General features: G+C 56.2%; 1 protein-coding gene across 1 annotated transcript; it reads right to left on the reverse strand.

Moving 5' to 3' along the window:
* Positions 1 to 1,622: 1,622 nt before the first annotated feature.
* LOC129398188 (ras GTPase-activating protein 4-like) lies at positions 1,623 to 13,920 on the reverse strand. Its single transcript, XM_055114771.2, is given in 11 exon segments — positions 1,623 to 2,192; positions 2,304 to 2,368; positions 3,518 to 3,638; positions 6,921 to 7,002; positions 7,004 to 7,132; positions 8,819 to 8,956; positions 10,934 to 11,103; positions 11,641 to 11,785; positions 12,354 to 12,491; positions 12,697 to 12,889; positions 13,095 to 13,920. Coding segments are annotated over 11 exon segments (1,566 nt in total). The 5' UTR covers positions 13,358 to 13,920; the 3' UTR covers positions 1,623 to 2,070.
* Between the last annotated feature and the right edge of the window lie 598 nt (positions 13,921 to 14,518).

Here is a 14,518-nt window from a genome sequence, read left to right on the forward strand (position 1 = left end):
GTGGCACACGCCTGTAGTCCCAGCTACTCGGGAGGCTGAGGCAAGAGAATTGCTTGAACCTGGGAGGCAGAGGTTGCAGTGAACCAAGATCAAGCCATTTGCACTCCAGCCTGGGCAACAGAGTGAGACTCTGTCTCAAAAAAAAAAAAAAAAAAAAAAAAAAAACTATAAAGTTCCCCTTCATCTGAAAATTGAATGTGATTTTAAACAACCTATTTGAGCTCTGAGGTAGATGTCTAAGTTCAAAGCCCACTCCTCCCTTCTGGGGGTCCCAGTTTCATGATCTCTTCTTCCCTTTCCTTCCTGGTAGCTTAAAAAAATAGAGATAACAGGATAAAGGTGAGGAATGAAGGAATGAATGGATGCAGGCAGATGTGAAAACAGCGCCCACCTGGAGAGCTAGAAACATCTGGAGGGCTGGGACCACCTGGAGACGCCCTGTGTCTATGAGCTGCTGTTGTGAGGAGCCTGGAGCCAGTGGACGCTGGGAGGGAGGAGGCTTTAGAGTGGGGGGCAACCGGGGGAGGAAGGAGGTTGGCTGAGCCAGGTCTGGGGGCCTCAGGGACTTCTGTGTCCTCATAACCCACAAAGGCCCTGCCCACCCTGCCTCGGGGCGGCCCACAGTAGCAGCGGCTGGTGGTCCCTGCTGCCGGTCAGCCCCAAGAGCGGGCACAACGTGTGGCCTGGGTACCACAGGGCCAGAAGAGAGGGACAGGGGCCCTGCTCCTGTCACCTGCTGCTTCTGCCACTCCAGGACCAAGTCATTGGTGTGAGCCGGTGGCCAGACATCACTGCCCCGCAGGCAGTGGGGGCTCCTCTTGGGCTGGGGGCACGGCTTGGTGGGCAGCCCTATGGGAGGGGGAGCTGGTGGGGGACCACAGGGACTGACCAAAGAAAGGCAGGCCAGATCCCAGGACAGCAGGGGTTCTAAGTCCCCAAGAGGGGGACTGGGCCGGAGTCAAGTTTTGCCAACCATCGGACCAGCCCCGGGCCTCTATGATGAAGGCATCAGAGAAACCCCATGGGGCCAGAAAGGGGCCGGGGCAACGGTGCACCTTTGGGATCTGGGGTCAGAGGGGGAAGGAGGTGACTGCATGGCAAGGCAAGAGCTGAAGGCCTTCTGGAGAAGGAGGGTCCAGTCCTTGTCCCCACCCTGATCCAGGTCACTGTGGACGCAGCTGGGAGCTGAGCCTGGCAGCCCATGTGACACAATGGTGGGGGGATGGGAGCCCCTACGTGGCCAACACTGCCAGCCACACAGCTAGAGGGCTTGGGGTAAGGGCTGCGTGAAGAGGAATGGGGTCTCTGAGTCCCGCCTCTGTGCTGTCCTCAGGGACACCCTAGAGAAGGGACTTGCTTGGGGGCTGCTTTGAGGAGAGAACAGCTGGTTGGACACACTGGGCTCTGTGGCCTGTGGGACATGAAAGAGGGGACCCAGGGACAGCAACTGGGAAGGGAAAGGAACCCCCGACCCCAGAAGAGTGGGGGGAAGAAAGAGGGGGGAACAGGGATGCCCAGAGCCCATACTGTCAGCCCCATCATCGGCACATCCACCGACAGCCTCCGGGGTCCCCCCGGGCCCACTTTCTCCGCTTACCCTCATCACAAGACCCCAGAGCCTGGACAGTAACAGCAGGTTTACTGTTGGCAACAGCACAGCCCTGTGGCACCCAAGGGTAGCGGGTGGGGTGGCGGCCGGGTCTCCTGGGGCCCCGTTCTCCCTCCCATTCTCTAGGTCCCTGGAGGCCAGACCCCTGGGTGTGGCCCATCCTAGCAGTGGTTCTGGCTGGGTCTGTCCTGGGCAGGAGAGGAGGGTCCCTGGAGAGGCAGTGATGGCTACAGCGGCTGTAGGGAGCTGGAGACACTTCAGGCCAGCCATGACAGGCCCAAGCCTGCTCAGCTCTGCACTTCTGGGGATCCCCTTATTCCTGACTCTCCCCCCTCCCCCACCTGGAAGAGACCTAGGCCCTGCACCCTAATGAGGAGGACCGGGGTGAGGGGGTGCAGAGTGTCCTGGGGGGGCTCCGAGCGCTTGGCAGGGGACTCAGCAAGGGGAGCGTAGGGCGGGTCTCACGTCTGCAGCTCCAGGAGGCAGTTGGGCTCTGAGGGTGGGGAGCCGGCCGGGCTGGAGCTATGAGCCTCGCGGAGGTCCTGCAGCACCCGGAGCAGCCGGGCCAATGAGTCCTCGGGGACTGTGGGCAGAGGCAGCCGTGAGGGCCCCTGGGAGTGAGCCCGAGGACCCCACCCGTGCATCTCTGGAGGGGGCTCGGGCCACGAGCAAGTCCCAGGTGGGCAAGACCTACCTTTGCCAGGGCTCGTGGGCACCGTGCCTGCCTCTGCGCCCCCGCTCAGCTCCCGGTGCCTCTCCCTGTGGGGGAGGTCAGAGTGAGGGCCAGCAGCCTCCACTCTCCCTGCCAGACCTTCTGGTGTCCTTGTGGGAAGGCTGGGGGTGGCCCAGCATGGGCCTCCTGGGCTAGAGGTGGCTCTGGGGGTGATGGCAGGGCTGACTCTTTCAGTCTATGAAGAGGCTGAGCCAAGGCCCACCAGGGCACCTTCCACCTTCTCCCTCCCCGTGTCTCCTCCTCCTCCCCATCCCACTGTGGGTTGACCAGAAGGCCCTTTGCATTTGTTTTGTTTTGTTTTTGAGACAGAGTCTTGTTCTGCAGTCCAGGCTGGAGTGCAGTGGCGCAATCTAAGCTCACTGCAACTTCCACCTCCTGGGTTCAAGCAATTCTCCTGCCTCAGCCTCCTGAGTAGCTGGGATTACAGGCACCCTCCACCACATCAGTTAATTTTTGTATTTTTAGTAGAGAAGAGGTTTCGCCATGTTGGCCAGGCTAGTTTCAAACTCCTGATCTCCAACAATCTGCCTGCCTCCACCTCCCAAAGAGCTGGGATAACAGGCATGAGTCACCGCACCCCACCTTCGTGCGTTTTGAGGGCAGAGATAAACCCTGGAAGAGTTGATGAGGAATGGGGAGGACCACACCCTTCCTCCTTGCAGAGTGTAGGGGTGTGACAGATGAATGAGCTCCAGCTCCAGTTGGCTCAGGGGAAGCTGAGCGCATGGGAAGCACTGGATCACCTTGAAGTATCCTGGCACCAGCCACATCTCCAGAGACCCTGAGTGATGGGGCCTTGGCATCCTGTTTTTTAAAGCTGATCTTTAAAAGCATCCTGTTTTTTCTAAGCTTCTGCCAAGGCTGAGAACCACTGGACGAAGCAAGATGGCCAAGGAACTCAGGGAATTGGCTGAGGCTGTGCCTGTACTCCAAGGGCCCAGGGGAACAGCTGGGCAGGTTGCAAGGTGGGCTCAGTCAGCACATGGCATGAAGCAGGCATGGCCCTGCCCCTTGGGGCCTCTGTCCTAACCTGAGCTGGCCTCGTGCTGCAGAGAGGTACTCCTGGTGCCCTCCCCAGATGTGGCCAATTATAAGAGAGGTGACCAGCCACCATGGAGCAGCCCCAAGCCTGGCACGTTCCCCAGGCTGCACAGGCTCTCCTGGGTGGGACTCACCACAGCATGGCCTCCACGCCCAGCAGGTGCCGGTAGATGAGCTGGGCCTCAAGGTCATGGTCAAGAGGGTCATTCCACTCCTGCAGGGTCACCCGTGACCGGGTCTTATCGCAGCCCTGACCTGGGGGCACAGAGAGGGCAAAGTTACGAGCAGACACTTGGGACTACCATGTCCAACACTGTGGTTGCACAGATGGAGAAACAGAGGCCTGGAGAGGAGAGAGATGCACTCGGGGGTCCCTGGTGAGGGCTGGGCTGGGAGCATAGCCTGGTAAGTCTGACCCAGGCCCTGCCTCGGCTCCCCACCCTCTGGGGGCAGCAGCTCCTCTTGGGCTCAGCCCCTGCACCACGGGATGCGTGACTGAGGAGCATGGATATCATCAGGATATCACTCGGGTTGCTGGGTAACTTTTGGTTTTTTTTGAGACGGAGTCTCGCTCTGTCGCGCAGGCTGCAGTGCAGTGGCGCGATCTTGGCTCACTGCGAGCTCTGCCTCCCAGGTTCACGCCATTCTCCTGTTTCAGCCTCCTGAGTAGCTGGGACTGCAGACGCCCGCCACCACGCCCAGCTAATTTTTTATACTTTTAGTAGAGACGGGGTTTCACTGTGTTAGTCAGGATGGTCTTGATCTCCTGACCTCGTGATTTGCCCGTCTCGGCCTCCCAAAGTGCTGAGATTACAGGCGTGAGCCACCGCGCCCAGCCAGGGAGCCGGGTAACTTTCTGGAAGACTGTCTGCCTGGAAGGGAGCAGGCTGAAATGTTAACATCATGGTGAGGTGGGCCACAGGGGGTTCATGCCTTAGAATGAGCTGGTCCTGCAGCTTGCTGTCTTTATGACCTTGCCAAGTCATCTGCCTTCCCTAAGCCTCAGCTTCTCCTCCATACAGTGGAATAACAGGGCCCTGTCTCTTGGGCCAGGGTGGGTCCCACCTTGCCGATAATGAGAGTATCGCTCTGATGGTTACAGGCGGAGGCTGCAGGCCATATCAGCCAGCCAGCAATGCCCTTGCAAAGAGTCACCAAGAGGCCAGGCACAGTGGCTCACACCTGTAATCCCAGCACTTTGGGAGGCCGAGGCAGGAAGATAGCTTGAGGCCAGGAGTTCAAGACCAGTCTGGGCAACATAGTGAGACCCTGACTCTACAAAAAAATAAAATAGAAAATAGCTGGGTGTGGTGGCATGTGCCTGTAGTCCCAGTTCTGCAGGAGGCTGAGGCAGGAGGATGGCTTGAGCCCAGGAGGTCAAGGCTACAGTGAGCTATGATTATGCCACTGCACTCCAGCCTGGGTAAGAGAGTGAGAGACCCAACTCAAAACAAAAACAAAAACAAGAGTCACCCATCCCTATACAGTGCTTGGCTGTAAATCCAGGGCTGGGCTAGAGTGCGTGGGTCAGTTTTCGATGGCCTCTGCCACACTGGGCTCTGGGGACCAAGGTTTGGCCTGGCCTGAAGGACAGGGGACTCGAAGTGCTGAGTCTACTCTGTAAAGTAAGTGTGGATAACAGGGAGAAGGTCTCGAAAGTTCTAGAACTGTGCTGTTCTACAGGGCGGCAGCTAGCCACATGAAGCTATTTGAGTTAATTAAAATTAAAACAACGTTTTTTGTTTCTTTTCTGTTTTTATTTATTTTATTTATTTTTTTTTTTGAGATGGAGTCTCGCTCTGTCGCCAGGCTGGAGTGCAGTGGCACCATCTTGGCTTACTGCAACCTCCGCCTCCCAGGTTCAAGCAGTTCTCCTGCCTCAGCCTCCTGAGTAGCTGGGACTACAGGCCCACGCCGCCATGCCTGGCTAATTTTTTTTTTTTGTATTTTAGCAGAGATGGGGTTTCACCATGTTGCCTAGGCTTGTCTCTAACTCCTGAGCTCAGGCAATCCGCCTACCTTGGCCTCCCAAAGTGCTAGGATTACAGGCGTGAGCCACCACACCCGGCCAAAACAACATTTTTAAAAATGTGAAACTCAGGCCAGATGTGGTGGCTCACTCCTACAATCTCAGCACTTTGGGAGGCCGAGGCAGGAGGATTGCTTGAGCCTGGGAATTCAAGACCAGCCTGAACAACATAGCAAGACCCCACCTCTAAATAATTTTTTTTAAATGAGCCAGGTGTGGTGATGCATGCCAGTAGTGCCAGCCTACTCAGAGGCTGAGGCAGGAGGATTGCTTGAGCCCAGGAGTTGGAGGCTGCAGTGAGCTATGATCGTGCCACTGCACTCCAGCCTGGGCAACACAGCAAGACCCTGTTTTAAAAAATTAAACAAAAAAAACCCCTCAGCTCCTTAAGCCACATTTCAAGTGCTCAAGAACCACAGGTGCTAGAACCTAGAGTACTACACAGTATGGAGTCCTTCTAGAAGCTCCTCTATGCCATCCCTCTAGTGCCCAAGGCTCAGGGTCCCCTCCCACCCACAGCTCCGGATTCAGATGGCCAGCATTGGAGTGTGCGAACCCAGAGGCTCTCTGGCTCTCATTAGCAGGGGGCTCCTCGAATGTGTTCCTGAGAACACCTGTTCTGTAAGAAGCTCCTTGGGGAAGAGAAGGGTTCCCTGTCAAAAGAGTTTGGGAAGTGCTGGGTTAAACCACGTTAGAAATGGAATTCTAGGCCGGGCGTGGTGGCTCACACCTGTAATCCCAGCACTTTGGGAGGCCGAGGAGGGCAGATCACGAGGTCGGGAGTTCAAGACCAGCCTGGCCAACATGGTAAAACCCCGTCTTTACTGAAAATACAAAACTTAGCTGGGTGCAGTGGATTGCGCCTGTCGTACTTGGGAGGCTGAGGCAGGAGAATCACTTGAGCCTGGGAAACGGAGATTGCAGTGAGCCGAGATTGCACCACTGCACACCAGCCTGGATGATAGAGCGAGACTCAGTATCAAAAAACAACAACAACAAAAAAAAACAAGAGCAGCTTGACTAACATGGTGAAACCCCATCTCTAGTCAAAATACAAAAAAATTAGCTAGGCTTGGTGGCGAGTGCCGGTAATCCCAGCTACTGGGGAGGTTGAGGCAGGAGAATTGCTTGACCCTGGGAGGTGGAGATTGCAGTGAGCTGAGATTGTGCCATTGCACTCCAGTCTGGGGGACAGAGTGAAAGTCTGTGTCTGAAAAAAAAAAAAAAAAAAGAAGAAGAAGAAATAAAAAGAAATGGGATTCTAACGTGTTTTCGGGCCTCCTTAGAGCCTTCAGCGAATTCACTCATATGCATCACACACATCACGTGGCATCTCCAAACCACCTGGTCCACGGGACCCTTTCTGCCCAGAGCTCCTGGAGGGGCCAGCATTCCTTGGGTTAGGTCCCTGCAGGTGCACAGCAGGGCTCAGGGTCCCATCGTTCAGCCAGAGGCCCGATCTCGCAGTGGATGGATGCAGAGCCCGGGACCCAGGCCTCCTCTCCCACCTGTCTTCTCTTTTTGGTGGCAGCAGCTCCACTTGTCCCCACGGAAGGCACCGGGATGGTAGGAGCCCAGGAGGCTGGTGTGGGCTGGATTTCAGCCGCCGCTGGCCCCTTGGCCACGCTCGTAGGTATTCCAGAACCCGCCAAATATATTTGGTGGCCCTGATATCACTACTTTTCCCAGTGGCTCTGGACCCTGACACAAAAGGGAACTCCTAGAGGGAAGGGCACAGAGGGACAGGTCTGTGACTTCCTCCCCACAGGCCAGGACGGTCAAGACCGGAAGAAACCAACCCCCCTCCAGCTGCAGGCTTCCTACTTGTCCCACATGTCCCTGCCCTAGATACACATCTGGGTCACCCTCCTACAAGGTCCCTGCTCGAATGCCACCCATCAGAGGTCCTCCCTGACCACTCTTTAATTAATTTACTAATTTATTTATTTATTTATTTTGAGATGGAGTCTTGCTCTGTCACCAGGCTGGAGTGCAGTGGCTCGATCTCAGCTCACTGCAACCTCCACCTCCCAGGTTCAAGTGATTCTCCTGCCTCAGCCCCCCAAGTAGCTGGGACTACAGGCATGCGCCACCACGCCCAGCTAATTTTTGTATTCTCCCTGACCACTCTTAATAGGACAGACCGCTCCCTGCTATACCCCACTCTGTTCCCTCCCTTGCTTCCTTAGTCCCTTCTGGTTCCCTTCAAGTCACTATCACAATTTGCTTTTTTTTTTTTTTTAAGAGACTGGGTCTCTCTCTGTAGCCCAGGCTGGAGTGCAGTGGTGTGATCATAGTTCACTGCAGCCTCCAACTCCTGGGTTCAGGCTATCTTCCTGCCTCAGCCTCCCAAGTAGCTGGAATCACAGGTGCATGCCATCATGGCTGGCTAATTTTTTTTTTTGTAGAGATGGGGTCTTGCTACATTGGCCAGGCTGTTCTCAAACTCCTGGCCTCCAGTGATCCTCCCACCTCAGCCTCCCAAAGTACTGGGACTACAGGCATGAGCCGACATTTGAAACATGTATTTATTGGCCCATCTTCTCCCTGGGATATCAGCTCCATGAGGGCAGGACTCTGCCTCATCTGCCACTGTATCCCCTCACCTAGAATCATGCCTGGAACCTAGGAGGTGCTCAGTAAGTATTTTTTAAATAAATGAATGAATGAGTTAATGAAGGAACCGATGAGAAGGTTACTTGAGAACATGCACCCAGAGCCACACAGAGCATAATGTTTGATTATTAGGCATTGATACAGACACAGAACCACACAGGTGCCAGCTCAGACTTTCTTTTTTAGAGAAAGGGTCTTGCTCTGTTGCCCCGGCTAGAATGCTGGGATTATCCACGTGAACCAGCGTGAACTGGCCCCCATCTCAGTTATCTGGAAATAGTTTCCAACAAACAGGTGCAACATGCAAATTTCACATCACGGGGATGCACCTGTCTGTGCACTGGCCCACACACAGACCTACACATGGATGCCCAGGGAAAGACATGGGCCATGGCCTCCTGGGGGCTCAGGCCCCTGGACAACACACACACACCTGTCCCTGACACCTCCCAGATTAGACACAGCCTGCGGTGCCTGATGTAGCTGGTAGCGGGGCGAGAGGCTCAATCAACTCTTTTCTCATCCAGTCCACTCAGGCCCCTCCCACAGCACCCAGGCCACTCCCACAGAGCTCAGGCCACTCCCATAGCACCCAGGCCATTCCCACAGCACCCAGGGCATTCCCATAGCATCCAGGGCACTCCCACAGCACCCAGGCCACTCCCATAGAGCTCAGGCCACTCCCACAGGGCTCATGCCACTCCCACAGTACCCAGGCCTCTCCCACAGCACCCAAGCCACTCCCACAGTGTTCAGGCCACTCCCACAGCACCCGCTCCCCTCCCCGCACCTTGCACTGCAGGTAGGCAGTCTGGGGCCTGCCGGCGTCGTCCGTGTAGATGACCTGCATGACGTGCGAGCTGCCAAAGCTCTTTTCCTCAACCTTTTCCGCTGCCCGGATGTTGGCTAACTTGATGAGGGCGCTTTTCTGGGGCAGGCAGGGAGGAGGAGGCTCAGGGACCTAGCCAGGGGCATTCCATTCCCCATCTCTGGGCCTCAGTCTCCCCTTCTGCAGCACCAGGGGTAGGCATGGGAGACCCAGAGTGACCTCAGCCAGGGCAGAGCACAGACTGATGGTGACCAAGTGCCCAGCAACTGGGAGAGGAGGACCTGGCCTCTCTGGGGGGCACTCCCAGAAGGCCTCGGAGGTGTGAGCTTTGGGGTAGTGTCTGGACAACCAGCATTCCCTGGGCTACAAAGTCAATCTGGCCGTGGCCAAGGCTTTGTGACTTTGCATTTATTAATTTTCCAACTTGCTTTTGTAGTCCCAGGCTCTAATAGTCATATCCTGACCGGGCGCAGTGGCTCACACATGTAATCCCAGCATTTTGGGAGGCCGAGGAAGGTGGATCACCTGAGGTTGGGAGTTCGAGACCAGCCTGACAAACATGGAGAAACTCCGTGTCTACTAAAAATACAAAATTAGCCGGGCATGGTGGCACATGCCTGTAATCCCAGCTACTTGGGAGGCTGAGGCAGGAGAATCGCTTGAACCTGGGAGGCGGAGGTTGCGGTGAGCCAAGATCGCACCATTGCACTCTGGCCTGGGCAACAAAAGCGAAACTCCACCTCAAAAAAAAAAAAAAAAAAAAATGGGACCAGAATTAAATAATGCCCATGTAGTCAAATCTTTCAGCCCTGGCAAGGAAGATGTATAATAATCATCTGAGTGCTTTGGGAGGCTGGGGCAGGAGGATTGCCTGAGGCCAGGAGTTTGAGAACAGCCTGGGCAGCATAGCAAGACCCCATCTCCACAAAAAAAAAAGTTAAAGAAAATTAGCTGGGCTTGGTGGCACGTGCCTGTAGTCCCAGCTACTCGGGAGGCTGAGGCAGGAAGATTGCTTGAGCCCAGGAGTTTGAGGCTGCAGTCAGCTATGATCGCACCACTGCACTACAGCCTGGGTGACAGAGCAAGACCCTGTCTCAAAAAATAATTATCATCATCTGAGGGGTCTTTGGTCGGAAGGGGCGGGCCCCTCATCTGGTGGGACCCCTGAGCTGGTTGAGAACAGGGTGGGTGATGAGCTCCTTCACCTACTCCTAGCCCGCTCTCACCTGCCCAGGGCTAGGCTGGGTACTCCTGGAAGATCATCCCCATAGCCTGCATGACTGGGGGCAGGTGTACAGCAAGCAGTCACCAGGTCCATGGAGGAAGTATGTCCTCAGCCCTTCCTGGGAGAAGAGAGCTTGCAGGAGAGGTGACCCATGACTCAGAGAGGGCTGTACAAGGTGATCTTTGAGATCCCTTCCCACGCCAAGATTCCGTGCTTCTATATTCCTGCCTCTTCCAGGAAGCCTCCCCTGTTTGCCCTAGCCTCCTACTCATCTAGCAGCCCAGGTGATGTACTATCTTTAATAATACCATTTGCCTAAATAGTACTACCTGCCAGGCCCTGGGTCAGGACCCTTAGGGAGATCATCTCATTTAATCCTCAACAACCTGGTAAGGTCGGATCAACTTCCTCCATATTCTTTTTTTTTTTTGAGACGGAGTCTTGCTCTGTTGCCCAAGTTGGAGTGCAGAGGCACGATCTCGGCTCACTGCAACTTCTGCCTCCCAGGTTCAAGCGATTCCCGTGCCTCAGCCTCCCGAGTAGCTGGGACTACAGGCACCCACCACCACACCCGGCTGATTTTTTGTATTTTTAGTAGAGACGGGGTTTCTCCATGTTGGCCAGGCTGGTCTCAAACTCCTAACCTCAAGTGATCCACCCGCCTTGGCCTCCCAAAGTCCTGGGATTACAGGCGTGAGCCACCGTGCCCGGCCCTCCTAGGTTCTGACAAGCAGTACAGATGCCACACACCTGGCTTTCTTCTCTGACCCCGGGGGTACCTCAAGTGGGCTCCAAGGAAGGGGACAGGTGCCTCTAAGGTGCCCCACTTGCCGGCCTCCCTCCTTACCCACCTTGGAGCTGGGCGTCTTTGCGAAGCTGAGGGCCTCGGTAGTGAGGGAGAAGTAGAGCTTCTTGAAGGAGGAGGACACGAGGGGGCCCTTGCCCTTGGTCCTGTGGATGAAGAGTGGCCCCTCCTTCACAGGTGGCGCCTGCAAACTCAGCGTCCGCTGCAGGTCCAGCTCTGCCAGGCCAGGGAGGGAGGGGAATAGAGAGCCCAGTGAATGAGGGCGGGACGGGGGGGGCGGAGCAGTGGGCGGGGCCATGGGGCTCAAGGGCTGAGCAAATCTGAACAGCAGGCAGTGGACGTAGTCATGGGGCTCAAGGGCGGAGCAAACATCAACAGCTGGTGGTGAGCGGGGTGACAGGTGGACTGAGGAAGGCAGGGCCATGGGCTTGGAGGCGGGACACGCGTCAGTAGCAGGTGGCGGCGGGGCTATGGAGCTCAAGGATGGAGCAAATGTCAACAGGCACAGATGATGGGGGGTGAGGCCATGGGTCTAGGGGTGGGGCAAACGTCAACAGTAGGCAGTGGGCAGGGTCACAGGAAGCACAAACAGTGGTGCGTGGGTCTATGGCCTGGGGGCCTGGCAAATGTCAACAGCAGGCGGTGGGTGGGGCCACGAGAGGAACAAACAGCGGTGGGTGGGGCCGTGGGGCTCAAGGGCGGAGCAAACGTCAGCAGTAGGCTGTGGGCGGGTCTGTGCAGGGCGGCGCTCACCGTCCTTCTCCTCGATGTCCACGAGCTTGGTGATGAAGTCCTTCAGCTGCGCCACGCCCTGGCGCACGGTGGGCTGCAGCGGCTCCATCCAAGCCTCCTTGGCCCTGGAAGCCGGCGTGTCCATGTTGCCCACGTTCTGGACTGCCTGGAGGTGACAGCAGGAAGGATCAGGTTCTGCTAGGTTAGGGGCCTAGCCACTGCACCCCCTCCCACCCCCCCTCCCCAAGTCTTTGCTACTCAGCTGTAGCGATGGAGGCAGCGGCGTCAGAGGCCATGCCCACGGGCCCCCTCCAGCCCCACTAGGGATCAGGGAGGAGAGGATCATGGAGTTTGATGCCTTATGATAACTGAGACCACTTGGGCCTTCCTCTGTAGGTTTAACTGACGCTGCTGCACTGGATACCCCACCCCGGTGCCGGGCACATAGGTGCAGCCTGAGAGTAAGCAGACCCGGGTTGGAAGGTCCCGCGATTCACCACCGACAGGATGGGCGGCCTTGGCAACCCCCGACCCCTCGCAGGCCTGTTCCCTTATCCATGAGATGGAGCTCGGACAAGGTGGCCACAAGAAGGCTTTGCAAACTGTGAAGTGCAGTGCCTACGTGGGCGTGCCAGTGGCCTCGCCGGAGCCGGTAGGGAACACTCTGCAGTCCAGGCCAGGGCCCCGGTAGGACACCCAGCTGTGCATCCCGCCCGTGGCCGCAAGGCCCGCACCTTGGCCAACAGGAGCAGGGTGCGGCTGGTGCGGGCGTCCGCGTGGCGCTCCCGCAGGTGGAAGAGCTTGGGCGACATGATGGCGGGAGAGAAGAAGCGCAGGCACAGGAAGCTGGTGACGGCGATGAACGGTACATTCTGGAGGGGTGCGGAAGAGCGCGGGCTGGAGTCCCCCAGACCAGGGCTCCTGGCAGCCCCCTCCCCTTAGGCTCCGTCCCTGACCCTCGCCGGGACACAGCCTCCCTGGTCCTCCCCAGCGCTCCCTGGTTCCCCACCGCTCTTCGCCCCTCGCCCCAGCCCAGTCCAACCCGGCCCAGCCTAGCCCAGCGGGTGGAGGGCGCACCTCGTGCTGGGCGCCGGGGAAGCGCTCGCGCACGCGCCGGAAGAGCTGGCGGAAGGTGGCGCGCACCACGGCGGGGCACGCGCGAACCGAGCGGCTGAGCGCGCTCAGCAGGGCCCCCAGGTGGGCGCGCAGCGTCTGCGCGCTCTGCTCCAGCACCTCGGCCTCGGTCTGCGGGCGGTGCAGCCCGGAGCACCTGCGTGGAACGGGGCAGGTTGGCAGAGGAGGTGGCGGTCAGCGCCAGGGCCACCACAGGAACAGTGGCTCTCACAGCAGCCAGGACACGGACACAGGGGACAATACACGGGTGGGCAGAAGCACAAACACACATGCTGACAGGGCCTGATCCCAACCCGCTGCCGCTGCGCCCCGCACCCCCCCGGAGTTACCCCCGGCCTCACCCTACATCCTTAACTTCCACTTTGCTGGGGTCCAGCTCCACATACTTCTTCTCCTCAAACACCTTGTTGATGATGGGGCCCAGGACGCCGTGCAGGTACTGCATCCCGGCCACCTGGGGACCACCGCAGGTCACATTGATCCTGTCTCCCCCAGTCCCACTCCAGCTGCCCACCTTCTCCCGGCAGCCGCCCTTGCACCGTTTGCCTGCCGTATCCGCCCAGGAGGGGGCCAGGTACACATGCAGGGCAAACTGTTTATTCATGAATGAATGAATGAGTGAGTGAATGACTGACTAGAATTCTTAGCCCTTGTAATCCTAGTACTTTGGGAGGCCAAGGCAGGAGGATCACTTGAGGCCAGGAGTTTGAGACCAGCCTGGGCAACATAGTGAGACTGTCTCTAACTTAAATTTTAATCACACACACATTCTTTTTGGGGGGGGTGCGGGGCACGGAGTCTAGCACGGGGCCCAGGCTAGAGTGCAGTGGCGTGAGCTCACTACAACCTCTGGCTCCTGGTTCAAGTGAGTCTCCTGCCTCAGCCTCCCCAGTAGCTGGGATTACAGGTGCCCACCACCATGCCAGGCTAATTTTTGTATTTTTAGTAGAGATGGGGTTTCGCCATGTTGGCCAGGCTGGTCTCGAACTCCTGACCTTAAGTGATCCGCCCGCCTCAGCCTCCCAAAGTGCTGGAATTACAGGCATGAGCCACTATGCCCAGCCACATTCTTAACCTTAAAGGGCTCTGAATATGGAGATAGAACACTGGAGTCGAAGTCCCAGCCCCCTCTGTCGCTCTCTCTGAAGCTCAGTGACTACTCCAGTATTAAATGATGCATGTATAAAGTTAGTCACTCTATCATTATCTGTAATAGCAGATGATTGGAAATGACCTAAATGTCTCATAAGGAAGTAGTTTTAAAAAGCATGTTCCATTCATGCCTTGAAATACTATACATTGAAAAAATAAAAATTGTATAAATATGTGAAAAAAAAACAGTGTGTATATTATACTACGACTTACTTCTTTGTGCATAGATGTTCTAAAAGGCTTTATAAAAGTTTGTTAATTATGGTTGTCTCTTGGGAGGGGGAGTTTAGATTGTATAATGGGGTAGAAGGCTGACTTTTCGTTGTTTACTATTCTGCACCTTCTGGATTTTGTACTATGTATATATTTTATATATTAAAATAGCTTTATATAAATAAAACTAGCCCCATGGCTGAATAAATTTTATTACAATTTTCTTATGATTCCCTGACACTCTGTTCCTTAACTTCCCAGTCTGGCTTGCATCTCACTGCTTGACCATTGAGAACCTGATCTTGCTTGCCTAATGAAAACTTTAGTAATTGTCTTGTCTTAGCTAACTTTACTGGGTTGACTCCTGCTAACTCATTTTACTGATTTACCTGTAAGTCTG

This window comes from Pan paniscus, chromosome 6, assembly GCF_029289425.2.
Source record: "Pan paniscus chromosome 6, NHGRI_mPanPan1-v2.0_pri, whole genome shotgun sequence".
In the NCBI taxonomy this organism is placed as follows: Eukaryota; Metazoa; Chordata; class Mammalia; order Primates; family Hominidae; genus Pan; species Pan paniscus.